This window comes from Sphaeramia orbicularis, chromosome 19 (genome assembly GCF_902148855.1).
Source record: "Sphaeramia orbicularis chromosome 19, fSphaOr1.1, whole genome shotgun sequence".
In the NCBI taxonomy this organism is placed as follows: domain Eukaryota; kingdom Metazoa; phylum Chordata; class Actinopteri; order Kurtiformes; family Apogonidae; genus Sphaeramia; species Sphaeramia orbicularis.
Window position 1 is genome coordinate 37,080,096 of NC_043975.1, and position 18,878 is coordinate 37,098,973.

Genomic DNA, 18,878 nt, shown 5'->3' on the forward strand with positions numbered 1-18,878 from the left:
CGTATAAAGTTTGTACACCTTAAGCTTTTCATTTGTCTCAAATATTTGGTCTACTACCATAACTTATCTTAAACTGAGGGTGTCAGCAATCAGAAAATGTCTGAACTATAGTTATGGGATCTATTGCTTCTGGTAAAAGGTTTGGTTTTAGATAAACTAAACCAAAATGACAACCCAAATTGTTTGTCCCTATTTGTCAGCCCTGCGATGCACTGGCAACATGTCCAGGGTGTACCCAGCCTTAACCCATAAGTAGCTGGGACAGGCTCTAGCGACCCCCATGACCCCAGTGAGGATAAAGTGGGTTCAGACCTAAAGGGTAAAACCCTTTACTCTCCAGCAGCAAAGTTAAGGTTTTTGAACAGGCTTTCATATACACACAGTACATAAATACAGAGAGTTATTTAAATGAAAGCAGTCGTGAAAAAGTAGTAACATATTTGTTTATAATCACTATAAGTATAAACATTTATAAGAATTTTTTATTGTGGAGAGCATGAGCGTGTGTGTGTGTGTATATATATACATATATATATATATATATATATATATATATATATATATATATATATATATATATATATATATATATATATATATATATATATATATATATATATATATGTATTGCTGCAGATTTCATAATGGATACTGTATCTATTGATCACCCACAAACACTGAATGCATGAAAATACTAACCTCAACCCATTTCATATCCACACTCTGTGAACAAGATCAAAGGTTATATGTTACATTTACTTCACGTCCAAGTTGCAGTAAAGATACTTGGGTTAAAAAACAACTCTGTTAAAAGTAAAGGCAGTAATTCAACTTCTCTTCTGCAATAAAAGTATAAGACCTAAGATGAACTCGGAGTTTAGAGGTAAAAACTAAACTTGTGAAGGGTATTAGTATCGACTGCTTCTGTGCAAAGAAAACCGGAGCTCATGTCATATTAAACTTCCACATTAGACATTTATGATAATTTACTTGTAGAAATGAGATATTGTAATCAGACTGATTATGTTTTCATCTTTGCAAAATTACTCTAAATAAAAATTGTCCCCTCTATGCAGTCCACCATGTCTGTACAGCAGCTCAAAACAGACTTCTCTTTTTTTTTTTTTCATTTTATAGCAGATGACATTAATTGTTACTGATCATTTTTAATGTCTCCATTAAAAAGCCCAGACAGACAAAACATTGTAAAATGCCATTTGCATACTTTTCTGGCCACTATTGGAAAGGGAGTGGGGGTGGGGGGTATTCTGTTTGCTGCAATCTGCAACTTCATCACTAGGTGTCACTAAATATTATTAGACTAATGCAGTATAATGATACTATCACTATATGTACTGAAGTCTTAATTTACAAGATGTTTCCCTCTTGCCACATTGTTGTCATTGTTTTCATTGAATTTAGTTTTTTATGTCATTTTTGTCTTGATATCTTTTCATCTTGTTATGTTTACTGTCCATGATACGCACTGATGAATACACCAAGGGATCATGTCTTCAATGTTGCTGGGAAGGCGCATTTATGTAAGTCAATAATGCATTAAAACCAAAGCACATTTTAAGATAAAAGGGGTAGAAAGAAGAAATATTTGTGTTAAATATGTAGATAGGGCACATAAAAAGTTAAGCAAAAAGACAATACTCAAGTGAAGAGCAGATCCTTGGGAGAATATTGTAGAATAACTGCTGTTATTTCTATCAGTGAGGCAGCCATGTTACATTAGGACAGATAAGTTATTGATCCCCATCCTGCACTCAGCTGCTGCAGAAAGGCCAGCAGCCTCCAGGGAGTGCACTGTAAATGTGAGCTCTTTGTCCTTTCTTTCTGTCCTCACATCCTTTCGCATCCCTGTGTTTCCTCCCTTCACTCTTTCATCTTCCTCCGCTGATCTATTCCTGTTATTTCATTTCCCCTCAACCCCATTCATCCACTCACTACCCTGCCTGATACCCCCCCCCCTTTTTTTTTATCCCGTGCATCTCTCCCTCATCTCCTCTTTCTCTATCCATATCATAGCTTGTCTCCTCCAGTGTCCTCGATGCGCTAATGCTTTTTTAAAAAACAGTGGAATGAGCGGGGCTCGCAGAATGCAAGGTAGGACAAGAAATGTGCTGGTGTCATGCATGTTGCAGAATAGAGGTTACGTGTTGCAACACATTTTGCAGCATCATGATGCAGCAAGTTTTCTGTGCAGTGGATATCAGCTCATGGCATGTTCCGCTCTTCAATTTTGCAGAGTTTAAGTACTTCAGAGGTGGAGCTTCTTTGGTGGTTTCACTGGATGGTTTAAACTGGTTTTATAAACGAAGATGCCGAGCCAAAGGAATCAAGAAAAGGTACAATTTAGAACCCTTTTACTATGACTGATGATTGATGCAGTGATTCAAATCCACACTGTCTGTTTGTAAGAAGGCTGTTTGGTAGTCTTTGTAATCTGTCTCTTGCCCTTAGCCCCTCCACCTGTTACACAGTAAGGTGTTAATTTACCTGAAACGGCACAGATTACAGGCTTCACGGCCTACTGCATGCATGTGTGTGTTTCTGTGTGTGTGTTTGTGTGTATTAGACCATACTGTAGTGTGTGTTGAATATGTGCCTCCTCTTTCATGCTTTACGTCACAGCTGCTGTGAGTCAGCTCCTCTCTTCCTTTCCTGAGTCACTCATTTCAGCGGTTGCTTGGTTACTGCAGAGCGGTAAAAGTTTCCCATTGCGTCTTTGTCTGCTCGGATGGATGGGCCCCGATATTTATTCAGGCTCAGGAGTGAGTGGCCAAATAACCTATGTGTTTGTGTACATGAGTGTGTGTGTGTGCTGCTTCATCCAGTGGACAAAGGCTGACAAATCAGTTTTAGTGCATCCTGTTGTTTAACAGACGCTCAAGGGCTGACCTCTATAAATAACTGAGTGAAAAGAAGATGAAGCAGAGACTGAAATGAAATGATGTTTATGAGGATATTTTTAACATTATAAAATCTATTGCTGTCCTACGACCTGTTACAAACTTTCCTTGCATTATTGTGTTGCAGTGGTTTTAGCCATGTTATTGATAAAGAGCTAAAGGGAAAGATATAACAAGAAAAACAGGACCAATATTCCTGTATCACCAGCATGTTTTATCAGTAATCAATAACAACTTGAATTTTTAAGGTTGTCAGGTTCTGCCGCTATGTTCGAGTCCTGTGGTCTTGATGCAGGAGATCAATTTCCCAACAGAAGTGGGTGGTATTTTCACTGGACGATAACTCAACCAAATACATGAAAGTCCATGTATGACTTCCCATCAGAGCTCAGTAGTGACTATATTGATATCCGTAACCATTTCCATGTTATGAGCCATCAAAATATGGATCATTATAAGTAAGGGGACATTTTTTAATATTTGTAAAAAAAAAAAAAAAAAATCCAAATTTCTCAAAATTTCTCAAAACTGTGAACAGACTTTGTAGACATTGTCCTAAGGAAGCTACATATATTTGTTTTAATGATTCCCACCAGTAGGCATTGGTAACCTTGAATTTGACCTTTCAAGGTCACTCAAGGTCAAAGGTCATGGACCCAAATGAAAGTCCATATATAACTTCCCATCAGTGCTCATTAGTGACTATATTGATATCTGTAACCATTTCCATGTTACGAGCCATCAAAGTATGGGTCAAGGAACATTTTTAATATTTGTAAAAAAAACAACAAGAAAATCCAAATTTCTTAAAATTTCTCAAAACTGTGAACTACGGTGGCCGACAAGGGCCAAACACATTGCAACGGCCCAATGCGTCTCAATTAAGAGGAAACAGCTGCAAGTACAGAAACCATGCAAATTCACAAACTCCAACACAAGTCTAAACGAGGTACAAAAAGAGGAATGTGGTGCAAATGAAAAAATGCACTGCAAGAAACAAAAACACATGTATAATCATCAAACCCTCTGAAAATAGAGAAATGATGCAAAGCACAAAATGATTCGAACCAAGAAAACATCTGTAAACGAAAAATGCTGCATAACCAGTCACACCGACGGAAGTGCTCCAAACCTGTAGGGGGCGCTGTCAGCAGAACAGCTCAATGCACAGACACAGGATGAAGACAGAGGCGGAGAACAGCTGACTGACAGTGTTTCAAACTATAGTGGGAACAAATTGAAGTTACGGCATAGCGTGGTAATGTGACTTTTATTTGATTATATTTGACACTTAGTCTGTTGTCTATAAACACTGGCTGGCTGCAGGTTCAGAGCACTTCTGTTGTAGTGACTCTTTATACAGCAGTTTTTGTTTGCAGATGTTTTCTTGGTTTGCATCGTTTCTTTATTTGCAGAGCATTTGATGATTATGCATTTGTTTTTGTTTCTTGCAGCACATTTTTTCATTTGTACCACATTCCTCTTTTTGTACCTTGTTTAGACTTGTTTGAGTTTGTGAATTTGTATTGTTTCTGTACTTGCAGCGGTTTTCATTTAACTGAGACGCATTGGGCTGTTGCAAGGTGTTTGGCCCTTCTCGGCCACCGTAGTGAACAGACTTTGTAGACATTGTCCTAAGGAAGCTACATAATTTTTTTTTAATGAATCCAATCAGTAGGCTTTGGTGACCTTGAGTTTGACCCTTCAAGGTCACTGAAGGTCAAAGGTCATGGACCCAAATGAAAGTACATATATGATTTCTATCAGTGCTCGGTAGTAACTATATTAATTTCTCTAACCATTTCCATGTTATAAGCCATCAAAAATATGGATTATTATAAGTAAAGGAACATTTTTAATATTTCAAGAGTTCATCAAAGATTAAAAAAAAAAAAAAAAAAAATTCTGAAAACTGTGAACCAGTATTGTAGACATTGCCTCAAGGAAGCTATATATAAAATTTGAAATGAATTTCCACTGAGTGATGAGAAGTCTTCTGGACACAGTTAACATAATGCGTCCTTTTGGCTTTAAAGGGTAAACCTTGACCTGCTATTTATGTCTGTAACCTTGACCCATGTGGTTCTATCAGCTCTGGATGTCATCTGAGGGATCACAGATCACCATGTTTTAGCTTAGATTTTTGTCCTTGCCCTTCACACACTGAAATATGTCCAGTTTCTGTGAATCTTTTCATTCTGTTTTGCACCGAAGATGCTGAAATATCTAAATGCCAAAATCTTCCTTTCAGGAACATTTCAATAATTTTCTCATGTATTTCTTGACAATCTAGCAATCCTTAGCCAGTCTTTACTGGATACTGTTTTAGAATCTCATTGTTAGTTCATTATTTTAACTCACTATTAACCCCAAATTGCCCCTGTTGCAACTTTTTATGTGTATGTTTCAGACTGAATGTGAGGAGAACATATACAGGGTGGGGAAGCAAAATTTACAATATTTTGAGGCAGGGATTGAAAGACAGTGTATGACCAATTAGTTTATTGAAAGTCATGAGAATTTATTTGCCACAAGAAAATTTACATAATAGAAAATGTTTTTATGCTATGTGTCCTCCTTCTTTCTCAATAACTGCCTTCACACGCTTCCTGAAACTTGCACAAGTGTTCCTCAAATATTCGGGTGACAACTTCTCCCATTCTTCTTTAATAGTATCTTCCAGACTTTCTCGTAATAGTTTTGCTCATAGTCATTCTCTTCTTTACATTGTAAACAGTCTTTATGGACACTCCAACTATTTTTGAAATCTCCTTTGGTGTGACGAGTGCATTCAGCAAATCACACACTCTTTGACGTTTGCTTTCCTGATTACTCATATGGGCAAAAGTTTCTGAAAAGGTATGGATAATAGTGTTAGGTATGATTATGACATCAATATATGTTTGGTTTCAAAACAATTGACGTAGTGCCTGCTGAGAAAAAACAACTAAATATTCATTGTAAATTTCGCTTCCCCACCCTGTATATATTTATAAAAGATACAAAGTTGATCAGATAAAACATACAATATGTTGCGTTCTCACTGTTTACAGTGAAATACAAGGTTAAGTTCATTTTAATATCAGTTTTCCTTTTATTTTGCATTTTTCTCACCCTAACTTTTTCTGATTTGAGGTTAAAGCACATAGGTATTTAGACACTGTGTATGGCAGTGGTGACCAGTTGTTTGTCCGTTTTGAATACATTTTTTATTAAATCAAGTACACAGAACCATTGTGCAGAGAGGTTGACATTTATGTTTGGTAAAATGTCTCAGCCATTATATTTAAATAAAAGGCTAAGATTTTCCGTCAGGTTTTGATGAGCTAACAATTTCCTAATTTTGTCATGCTTAAGTATCACATCAGTCGGTCATTGGCCTATCTATATTATGCTACATCTGGCATTTATAGAAGTCTTACACCTTCAGCTGCCGGAACTGTTGTAAACTCTAGTCTTCTTCAACTTTTCTTAGGTTTGTGTGATTCATATATTTAGAGACTATCTTAGAATACTAGATGCTAGTCACCTCTGACGAAATACATTTCTGAAGTCATACATGAAAGAGATGTAGTATATTTTGGTGCAGCACAGGTTACATGTTCTTCATAGTTGCATATTGTCGCTGTCAGGTGGAAACCTCGTAAGTTCATTTTTGGTATTTTTTTTCTTGACATAAAACGATTCTGTTGGTCAGTCTTCATGTTGGCCTGATGGTTTTAAAAATATTTAACCAATGGAAAGTGTTGAAAATGGCTTCTGACTACATCTCTTAACTCCATTCATTTATTTAGAATATACATTGTTTTTCCAGTTTCCTGAAAAATAATCATTTTGGACTTAAGAGGTTTCTGCCCGGCAGCGATGATCTGACAATAGCAAATAAGTTTATTATTTCTGCACTGGTTCTTTATCAGTTACAGTGACACAATAATGTTTTATTTTGTCACTCCAGATTATCTTGGAACTTTTGGTTTAATCATAATTGTAGTGTCTCAAAAGGGAACATCATATATATAATGTATTTTTTTCCTGCAACAGAATCAGTGGTGGCTGCTCGTCTTTCAGAGGGAGGAAGCTCATTGTCGGCTTCTATATATATATACAAAAAAAAAAGTCAAGTTATTTAAACATAAATTTGGCCCTCCGTTCCTTTTTAAGAAAATGGTCTGTGACCTTATCGTACCAACTAAACAAGAAAACGTTGAAATTATGTTATATTGAAACAAGGAAGTACAATGAGTGTGTTTTATTTACAGTGCAAGAAATGAACAAGTAATTTCGTAGTGGTTTCTCTCTCAATTTCACAAGCAGAATGCGCGACGGTATTAAACTGAACTCTGTCAAGTGATGGAGTAGATCTCAAAATAGCTGTCAATCAAACGGGATTCAGCCTTTTGACTGATCCTCCAATCAGCACGTGGAAGCCCAGCATCCGCCCACAGCTCCATTCACCCCAAGAGATGCCAAGCGTCCGAGGGCGGGACAACATCGTGGCATTTATCTAATTACCGTCCAGTTTTGAGGCAATGAAAAAAACTGTTCCACTCAGTCCCATTGAAGTGCATGGACGCTGAGTGTCTATGAGCAAATGCACTGAGCAGAGATCGTATGAGAAAACAGTGCAACGGGAATGTATGAGACATGAACAACATCGAGTCTATTGATTTGTGATAAAGCTGATTCTGAACGAACTCATCTGTGAGATGAACGTGTTCTAACACATTTGTAGTCAGTGAAATGTCAACACAACCGTACATATTTGACCATTTAATTTTCGTAATTTTAGGGGAAGCCAAGCTTCCCTTGCAGTCTATGAGAAATTGCCTCTGAACAGAATGACCAACTGGACATTATGTATCTGGTGATTGTGATGTATTCTTATTAGCATTATGCCATACTTAGGCACTGACAGCACTTGTTTAGGGTTAGGTTTAGAGATATCAGTGTTTGATCAGAAAAAGTCCTCCAATGTGAAAAATGTGATATTGCCATATTTTATAAAGGTGACTCTGTTGAATCTATAACAGAATAGCCTAAATGATCTAATATGGTTATCATTTCAAAGGATTGATTGTTCTGAATTATACACACAGGGATGACGATCTCCAGTTGTGGATATCTGCAGGTCACATGATCCAGCCGGATGAGGAGCTGCAGCCGATCACCTGTCTCTGTATCTGTGGGCTAAGAGGAGATGCAGCCCCTCACTCGTGGATGAACAAAGCAGTAACACAGTCCGTGTCCTCGCTCTCTGCTCGACACTGTTGCCTCCTGGAGGGGTCTGCACACCAGTCAGCATTTACTCCTCTAACCTCTTTGACCCCAGAGTGGCCGATGGATGCTCTGTGTACAAAATTTATTGTCAATATTCCAGACATTTTCAGTTGGATCACAAAGTATTTAAGTATGGGCACCCCTCAGAAAACTGTAACAATGAATCAGAAAAGTAGATTTATTGTTTTCTGCAATGAAGAAATACCATCAAGACTCTTCTGTGACATTTTCCACTCACAGGACTGTAGAACCTCCTTGGGGATTACTGGACGTCATAGCAATAATAATAGAAATGGAATGGACCTTTTAAAAACCCCAACTGTCCAAAGGCCACATGTTCCCAACAAACATCAGACTGAGCTGATGGTCAGCAACAATATGTATACAATGAGTCTCAAAAGCCTGTCTGTGGAATCCTATCAAAGCTATGACCAAACCAGAAAACAACCTGTGAAGAAAGGGAATAGGAGAAAGTGGAAGAGTGTGTCGTTTGCTGATGATGTCATAGTTTACCTGTTTGATCAGGTAATCCTCCTGTTAATCTATATAATGCAGGAACTTTTTATCCCACTGTGATTATGGGTGACAGTTCATTATGGTATAAGACACGTCATAATGTGATGACACATACAATTTTCAACTATCTGCTGCATTGTGGAAAACAAAGCCTGAACACAGTCAGTAATAGTACAGATATTTTATAACTATACAGTACTCATAGAGGGCAACACTCCCATTATAACATCTAAATATCTCACAATCACTCTGGCAATGATATGTAACAAAGGCATTTTATGGATTTTTTTCTATAATTTGGATTGTTCTTACTTTAAATTCATATACATTTGCTCAAGCTTTTGTTTTACATACTGGAAGACAGATACACCTAACTGATTAGATACATCAGTTAACATCGGACAGAGATCTATCAAAAAATGTGACCAAGTCAAGTCATGTCAGTTTATTCATATAGCACATTTATAAACAACAAACATTGCCCCAAAGTGCTTTACAGACAAAGATAATAATAACATAAAAAATATATGATCTGAGTAGAACAAGTTAAAAGAAAACTACAACTCAGGGAAAGGAATTATCGATAAGCTCATTAGTTAAAATAGAGATCAAAACAATTAGAAAAGTTTAAATAGAGAACAGTATACACGCTGGAGAGCAGCGGCAGACAGACTCACCACTGTACGCTCCCGGAAGAACATGAAACATGCAACATCTCAGTAACCACTTACCACATACTGCTTATAGTACATATCGACAGTACAACATGCTATTGTCTACAGCAGTAGTTTGCTGTATTTGAAAATTAACACAGTATACTACGTAGTCACATGAGCACCTACCTCATCACCATGGCAGCTGCTTTGGAGTTCACATTTACAGCAGTTTTTATTGTTTATATGTATATATTAAATTATTTGATATATATGGTATTGTTCATATTAGTCACCAGAGTATGCTATTTTGTGCTGCAGATACTCTCTTGAAAGACAAAAAAACCATATTATAGTATTATAGCAGTTTCATGCAGTCTCTCCAGCAGCACAAAGTGGTTTTTGGCTAAATTCCCTCAACTGTATGTATGTTGATATTGAATGTGTGTAAACAATGAACTCCAGATTCCTGCAGAGCTGGTTGCAGTAATTCACTAATCACTCTAATCACACTGAGCTGCCAACATTCTGGACAAGACTTAGACTGCTGACAGACAAACAAATGCTGGTGAAAACATAACCTCCTTGGCAGAGCTAACAAATAAATTGTTACATATTATGCGAGGTGATAAACTGTTACACATTATATGAAGTGGTAAACTTTTTACATATTATGTGAAATTGCGCTGTTTGACAATGAAATGTAAAAATGTGGAATGATTTGTCATAATATGCATTATATAATCAGCCAAACAAAACACATCTTCGTCTGTGTATATAACATGTAACACTTCCTAAATATTAAATTTGACCGAAGGACAACAGGTGTTATATGGAAATCTGTAGAATACATCTGTGATTGGGTCAAGAACTACAGCTTAATATTTTTTGTTCCAATTGGTTAAATAACTATAGAGAAATATCCTGATTAACACCTGATCAAAAGATTTAGAAACTATACAGGGATTTGAAACTGTAATGAGTTAGACATTAGACCTAGACCTGCAGTGGTCATTTGACAGGGCTCTCCATTAAAAAATGTCATAAACTTTGTAATATATTTGTAATAAACACTGCAATACGTATTAACTTTCTACAAATGCAGGAACATTTAATACATATTCAGGCTGTTTTGTGTCACAAAATGCAGCTCACGAACAAAAAATAAATTGCATTCTAAATTCAAAACATTATGTTATGTAATATTAAAACACCTAATCTGAGCTTCCACTGACTATAACCATCCTTTTTTTAGGAGAGTCCCACGTCGGCACTGCACCCTGAGCCCTGTGGTTCAACGCCATCTCTGCAAAGCCCCCATTCCTGCCATCAGTCAGACGTCACGTTTGACGATAGTGGTAATACCTGAACATTTTTGCATGATTTATATGGTTTTGTCATACACTGAACCTGAGCTGACTGTGGGTAAACACAGGCTTTAATCTCACATTAACTGTTTCAAGCCAAGGCCTCTGATAGTGTAATAAGATCAGGGCGAGGTGCTGTAGGCTTTAGCAAACTTTAAAGTTACTGTTAGCACTTCATTGCCATTAATCATGTGGTTTATTTTTTTCCAGCAGGCTTGGAGTGGGAAGATGACTTCTCAGCCTTGGAAAAGAAGTGTCTTTTTCAGTATTTCAGTAACTCTGTGTCTCATAACTACACCCTTTCTCTGCCGACGCAGGGCTGGAGTGCACTTTGTAGGCCAGAGCGTTTCTATCTGTCCCAGACCTGCCTGTTCCTCACCCATGTCACCGAGGCAGACCTGGAACTGTGACACAAAGGACTAGTGACACAAACACACACACCAGAGGAGGAACATAACTAAGTTTTTAGAAGTTTTTACTTTTACTCCAGACATTTTAACAAAATATTATTTTCTACCTTAATTTTAATACATTTGGGGAAATCAGAGAATAACACACAGTAAAGGCAAGCTCTTGATGTATTCTTTGGTGCAAATCACACACAATAAATCAACACTGATAATTGTATAAATAAAAAACATAACAAGATAAAGCAAGTTGAAAACACATCTGTAGTCTCCAGTTTCGTGATTTTCATGTTTATTTTGTTCATTTTATTTTGATGTTACACCGGTGCATATGAATGCAATCTGAGTTCTTATTCAATGGTATGAACCATGTGACAAAACAAAAACAATGCGACAAGATGGAGATGAAATACAAAGATGAAAATGGCATAAAATATGTGACAAGATGAAAACACCCTAATTTACTGGTTATGTTATTGTTTATTACTGCTTATGTTGTTTATATTTTTATATTGATTTCAAATCCATGCAAGAATTTAGACTATCTTTGCACACAAATGGCCTGGAGAAAGTGAAACTACCACTACTTTTTAGTTATTTTCACAGCACATTTCAGAACCTGTACTTTTTCCTCTTTTATTACAGTAAATATGTTCTTCTAGAGGTACTTCTACTTTCACCACAGTCTTTTATGACATAACTGTCTATACTTCTACTGAAGTAAAGAATGTCTGTCTGGTAAACATACACACAGATATTAAGTTAGTTGATGCTGTTTTATGAATAGTGTTCAAATGCAGTCTTTCTACCACATCATCTAGCTTCAGCCAAAGGCCATCTCACTGTCACCATGGCCTAAAGTGACATCCACACTTGTTTTCCTTTCAAACAGACAGCCTTGGCTTAATGGAAAAACTGACTAACTGTCCTGGTCTTCACCTCTAACTCATCTCCCTACCTCCCTCCTCTTTTATGATGAGTCAGGGTTTTTAATAGCCTTTTTTTCTTCTCTCTTCAGCCTAAATGGATTCAGCACCTGCCGTTCATGACATCACAGCTTCACATGTGGCTGCATATTCAGTTCTCACCAAGACAACAATTAAAATATATGTGGGGACTGGGAGGATACATCCCACCCAATATGCAAAATCGCTCAAAATGTTCCCTCTAACATATTGTTTTATTAACTACATACTGTTGTTTGACAGGAATCATCAAAAATAACATCAATAATCAAACCAAAATTTTGCAAAACCAAAGTCAATAAATTTTCATCCTTATTACAACTGACTCTTATATTGTATATTTATCAATTTTCAGCTCCAGAGTACTTGAGTAGTTTTATTTTTTATTTTTGATAACATTTCAGTGCACATATTGGTTCATAATGAAAACTATAGACAGCAAAAACCAACAAATCACTTGCTTGATCAGCAGAGATTCACAGGCACATAGCATTCTACAGTCACACTCCAACTTTTATTTACACTGTTTCCCAAAGTTGGGATAATTTTGTTTTTAGACAAATTCCTCTTTTTATTCTACATCTATCTGCATTAATTTTACATTATTTATTTCTACACATCAGTAATCATCTTTGACCAGGTGCAATGATTACATACAGAGCCCCAGTTACACTTTATCAAGATTATTGTTTTTTTTTTTTTGGACTTCTCTAATGTCAGTCTACTGAAATGTGACTCAGGCAGGTCTAAAACCTCAGGTTAAGGTGACATTGAATGTATCCAGCATTTGTCATAAACATTAGTGCTAATGTTGTCTTTGGTGCTCACAGCTGGCAGCAGCATCACAGCAGCTGACAACAACCTCAACTTTAAATATCATTTCACTGTCATTCAATCCTTACAAACCAAAAGATTTGAAGAATAAGAGACTTAGAAAGGGTGAGTGAGCAGTTAATACCAGCTTTCTGTAGACATCCATTGTACCAGCCTATATGAATAAATGTATGAATAATGAATGAATTTGACAAAATTTCTTGCCAACAGCACAGGTGTACCATGATCATTTATAGACTGGCAAAACCACAAAACCAGCATGGTTTGTTGTGAATTCTGCGCTTGTGTCTCATTTTCACCAGATTAAAGGTGAAACGTTGTGCAATCCTTGGAGCCCTATATTTGACTGCAACACCCAGGATGCATTTCAGGCAATAAATGTCATATTCAGTTCCAGAACTTCATATTCTCTTGTTTCTCCTACATGCACTGCTTCAGCTTGGTGACAAGTTGCAGTTTGAAAAAAGTTTGAGGCCTCTTTTTAATTGCAGTATCAACTCAGATTCATGGGTGTTGTGGTATATAGGGTCAATGAATTATATGGAATGGTTCTTTTTTATAGGTTTCTTTAGCCATCATTTTCATTCCATGTTAATTCCCTGACTATGGCCTTGGCTCCCACATGTTAGTATGATGTGATCACTGGCTATGATTTGATGAAACATTCAGCTCTAATAATATCACTATAACTGTGAATGGAAGCTTTCGAGCTGCAAAACTTAGTGAATGCTGCTGTTAATGCTAGGTTTTTCTGTTGGACCCTAGCTGTGACATGACTGATGCTGTAAACTGTAACTTAAATGAATGAAATAAATGATCATCTGTGTCTGAAATTGTCTGAATGTTGTTTCTTTAAACTATTCAACATTTTATGTCAGACTTTATGTTGTTTATACAGTTTGTTTTGCTCTAACAGTGTATGCCTGTGGAGGCTCTGGCAGCTTGCTTCACCGACTGAAGTGTATTCAGCTCAGAATTTATCATCGGCTGTTACTAAAATAAACAGTATAAGCCTTTAAGACCAATGCAGGCAGAAACTGAACAAACTAAGAGTAATAGATAATGTTTCCACAGAGCCTGCATCAACGAGGTTTGGTTGATTAGATACAGTGTACCTGCAGGAGGAAAGGAAACCTGGCAGGACCAGTCTTAGTGTTCACAGACACACACTCACACACACACACACACACACACACACACACACACACACACACACACACACACACACACACACACACACACTCTCACACAAGCTGTTTAAGCTGTTCAAGGACACCACAAACTATTGACAGTGCAGCTGAAAAGTATAGCTGGGAGCACTACACCTGGAACATTATTCATATTGATCTATTGACATAATACGCTACCATTCTGACCTTTGAATTAATACTAATCGCAACTGAAAGTTTTTCACCAAATTAGTTCTCTTACTCTCCGTTAATTAATTTGGGTACATTACTCAAGAAAACATTCAGTAAATTCACCTGTGCAATTATCATTAATAATCAAAGCATGCGTTTAACAAGACCAGATCTGGTTTTCCCAAACTTGTGAAAGGTTGCAGACTTGTTTTTATTGTGTTGTCTTACTTGAGTAAAATACATCTCAATGCTTAAAAATACACCCATTGGACACACATCTAAACTGATTATTCACAGACAGAGACATAGCAGAAAATGAAGTAAACAATGTGTTTCCTTCCGTATGTTAGTATTTGTATTGTTTGTTTCAATGAAATTGCTCCCGAGCAAACACTGTGAACATTATGTTTTTAGTTGTAAGCGTCTCAAAGGCTTGTTATTAATGTAAATTAGACGGCAAAGTGTATTCATTCAGTTGAAGGTAGAAGAATCAGTAAAAAATGTACATGTATTGATAACTTATGATGATTTTGTAATGTTGGGAGAAGCAAAATTTTGTCTTTTTGGGTCATGAGCTGGACAAGTACTGTGTACTTTGATAACAAAAACACATTTCTGGAACCTTTTGGCGAGCAATATTCACCAGCACAGTTCCACCCCTTCCTGTAAGTAATTAAAAAAAAAAAAAAAGAATTATGCCACCATTTATGCATAGGAGGTTCATCTGTTTAAAAGAAAATTTTATGGGTCAAGAAAGTCACAGTTTGTTATAAAACTGCCGAATATTACACACCCCTAAATCGTTGTGGTGACATCATTGTAACTTTCTTACTCCATGACCTGTTCGGTCACAGAAGGTGTCTCTGCAGCTTCAACAGGACCAGACCGTAGTGATTTGGACCTCTCTTAACACTTCTTCATTGACTGAGGTGAAATATGCCAGATTAATGGTTGATTTAATGTTGGTGACTTGTATCAAGTGCAACAAGAGATACAGTCTGCTGAACAGTTTCATACAAAAGTACATGTTTCTTCACTCTCTTTACCGCAAATTGCAACTTTCTTGACTCATAAAATGATCTTTCAAACTTATAAACATATATACACTACATAGACAAAAGTATTGGGGCACGTTAAATTCAGGTGTTTCTTTTCTAACATGGGTCTTGGATATAAAACAATAATGACAAATGTCATAATATAGTTTTATATTATGATAAATATCATTGCATTGGTTAGTGTTGTTTAAATAATTATCTTTGCTTCTAAAAAGCCTCAGAGATGGGTTTTACTTAATTTCTCTCATTATTGATTTACTTTTGTTTTTATCCATGACTATGATTTTGAATGTTGTACCTCTAGATTATGAAATATTTTTCATGCTCTTAGTGTCAATAATAATTTTCTACCACAACTAACCATCTACTTTCTTCACATCTTACTTGGAAAAAAAATGTCCAAATAAACTTCAAGGAAGTATTAATGTCATGGATAAAAATTAAAAATAAATCAATGTTGACAGAAATTAAGTAAAAACCATCTCTGAGGCATTTTGGAAATCGAGATAACAATTTAAAATAAACTAACCAAAGTAATGCAATGATATTTATGCAAATATAAAACTATATCATGACATTTGTCATTATTGTTTTGCATCCCAGACCCCTGTTAGAAATGAAAAATCTGAATTCAATGTGTCCCAATACTTTTGTCCATATAGCATATACAAATGGCGGTGTTTGTTCGTACTTTTCCAGAGTTAGGTTCCATGTGTCACAGATGAGGGGGTGGGGTTTATATTTTGCTTTAGTCTTATACTTAGAGGAGTTTACAACAGCCTTTTATCAAACATAAGAGTTTAATGAGCAGTTCATAACGTTTTCATCAAAAATGTGATACAACGGCTGTATTAACCACACTGTAAGAGTAGAAGACGTTTTTCCACAATAGGTCTTTTGTCCTGATGTGTTTGATGACTACATGGTATTTTTGATCATGTGACACATGTACGGTCAATATGTTTAACTGCTGTGACATCACATCACAACAGGACATGTCAATAATCCCAACTGCCAGCGTTTGTGTTTGTGCCCTGAGGTCAAACAGACTGTTTAGAATTACAGCAGATCTCTCATACACACAAATGAACACCAGCTGTAATTCTTCAGATAGGGATGCTTTTATCAGCTGTATCCTTGTTTAGTTTATATTTGGTGTAGTTCAGAGTAAAGTGCTTGCATTACTTTGTTAATGAGGAGAAAATGACTTTACAGAGAGAGAAAAAAAAGCTTGGTTAAAAGTCATTCAAGTGTCTGTTTCATTGAGTGTGTGTGCATTTGGGTGTAGCCTGGAGGACTGTATGCAAATGAAGTTGTAGGAGGTGATAAGCCACAATGGAAATTATGTTAACTGCTTTGGAGGGATGAGAAACCAAAATATAGCTACTGTTTCTGTTTATTCTTGAAACTAGGCCCAAAACTAGTATGTCAAACCTACTGGTTAGAACATAAAGACATTTTAGCTCAACAGTAGTCATAAATAAGTAAGCATCAATATGCAGAGAGAAAGGAGACTTTTTGCTATCAGTAACAAAGATGTTGCAAGTGCAGCATCTTAAAAAATGAGCATAATCTTATGAATTTATATGAATTATTGAGGTCTTTGTTCAGAAGTTCAGCACCAAGTGATGGAAAATAAAAAAAACAAACAAACTATTGATTCATAAATAAAGTTTTCAGGAGTCCTCAAGTTACTTTTACTACATGCACTACACTTTAACCCTTAAAGACTTAGAAATATTTTTGTGGCAACTTCCAAGTGGATTTTTCCTCTACATTTAAAGTCTCCTTTTTGATCTATCACCATTTGGTCTAATATTATCCTTTGCATTTTGTATTTTTTGCTGAAAATTGGGTGATTTGCCTGCTCACTTTCCTATATTTCATTTAGTAACCATGCAGATGTTCATAAAATCTCTGAGTAAATTCAGAGGTTATCATTTCAAAATGGAAAAAAATGGGAAGAAAGTGACTTTTCAGCAAAATATAGTTGAATCCAGTTGAACCTTGAACAACCAACAAGAAGAACGATGACCTGGGCAAATGAGAACTTACACAGACACTGTCATTTTTCAACCTACATGGGTTTAATTTAGTGAGTCAGGGTTGTAGAAGATGACAGTGTTTACATTGTTTTGTTTCGTTATATCTTTTACATCATTTTCATCACGTTCTACGTTCATGTTCTTTTGTCTTGTTACCTCTGTTATGTATGATATGCACTGATAACATGGTTTTTTATGTCATTGCTTCATCTATTTAGCATGGCAATGGTCTTGGTGTTGGGAGTTGTACAGTGATGCAAAATTAAAATAATTACTTCCAAAGTGACGGAAGGAACAAGCCTCTTACTACCTAAAAGTAGCAAAGGTTTTTGTCTTAACTCCCAAAGAGATAAACAGCCACCAGTAACCAAACCATCTACTGATCTAAAATGTTTAACAACTGTTGAATCACTAATACTATCAATGCATTGAAATAATTCAAGTAAAATGCAGTTTTACTCTCACTTCACTGAAGCTCTGAAGTGAACATACGAGACAAAAAAACATATTGCACTTTTCACTTGCACTTTGGATGTGGGCTGATGTCTGTGGTAAGTAAATGAACTGCCTGTTTGGGATAAATAAAGTTTTCTGAATCTGAATTGAGTAGTGTAAAATGTAAACACGGTGAGACAAAAATGTAAAGATAAAAACGTGAAAAAGATGAAAAAAATGAACAAAATGAAAACTGGGGGGAAAAAACTGTAACCAAAACATAAAACATAAGTGTTGTAACAAACAACACAAAAGACAAGAAGCAAATTAGGATGAAGAAAAAGAAAATGGCAAAAAAAAAAGTTGATTTAGCAGCCTATTTAGATTTTATTTTCCTCATTTTGTACATTTTTTGTAGATTTTGACTTAATGTTGCTGCATTACATCAAAATAAACAAAATACGCATAATGTGAGTTCACATTCATATGTAAAAGACCTGATTTTTACTTTTATACTTTGAGTACATTCCAGAACTTTTACTTTTTTTTTTATTTACAGCAGGAAAGTTGAAGTGGTACTACTTTTTAAATGTTTTTATCTTTTATTTATTTGGGCATGAGTGTCGGTACTTCTGCTGGATTAAGGAAACTGTTCATTTTGTTCAGCCTCACAATAATACATGACATAACTCTTTCTACAAGGAGACTATGTAATGGAGATAAAACAGTTCAAATAAACCAGTCCTCAGTGCAGATTTGAGCCCATGGGAGGTAAAAACATGAAAGCTCCAACACTCTTATTCATCTCATTTCTTGGCTGACAGTCTTTTCTGTCCATTCCTCATTCTTCAGTGCTGCTCATGTGTCAAGAGTCATTTTTGTTATTATGCAGCAGCGACAGCCCGTCTGTGCGCCCGTGTCCGTGTCTGTCGTGGACGTGGGCAGTGCGCGGCCCCAGAGGGAGTGATCCGGTTCTGTGATTGGCTGAGCAGAGCGACGTGTACATCGGTCCGCTGCAGGTAGTTCACATGTCGCAGTTATC

General features: G+C 36.3%; 1 protein-coding gene across 1 annotated transcript; it reads left to right on the plus strand.

Annotated features, from left to right (window-relative positions):
- Positions 1-1,797: 1,797 nt before the first annotated feature.
- On the plus strand, positions 1,798-13,397 carry LOC115410061 (uncharacterized). The gene is made up of 5 exons (XM_030121471.1): positions 1,798-2,112; positions 2,255-2,354; positions 8,015-8,720; positions 10,620-10,722; positions 10,942-13,397. The coding sequence occupies exons 1-5, from the start codon at positions 2,088-2,090 to the stop codon at positions 11,139-11,141; spliced, it is 1,134 nt and encodes a 377-aa protein (XP_029977331.1). The 5' UTR covers positions 1,798-2,087; the 3' UTR covers positions 11,142-13,397.
- Positions 13,398-18,878: the final 5,481 nt, after the last annotated feature.

Excerpts from the sequence above, each read along its gene's own strand:
- LOC115410061 (XM_030121471.1), top strand. The coding sequence starts at position 2,088 with ATGAGCGGGGCTCGCAGAATGCAAG. Across the intron at positions 8,721-10,619 it reads TAGTTTACCTGTTTGATCAG|GAGAGTCCCACGTCGGCACT; the intron begins GTAATCCTCCTG and ends TCCTTTTTTTAG. Across the intron at positions 10,723-10,941 it reads CGTCACGTTTGACGATAGTG|CAGGCTTGGAGTGGGAAGAT; the intron begins GTAATACCTGAA and ends ATTTTTTTCCAG.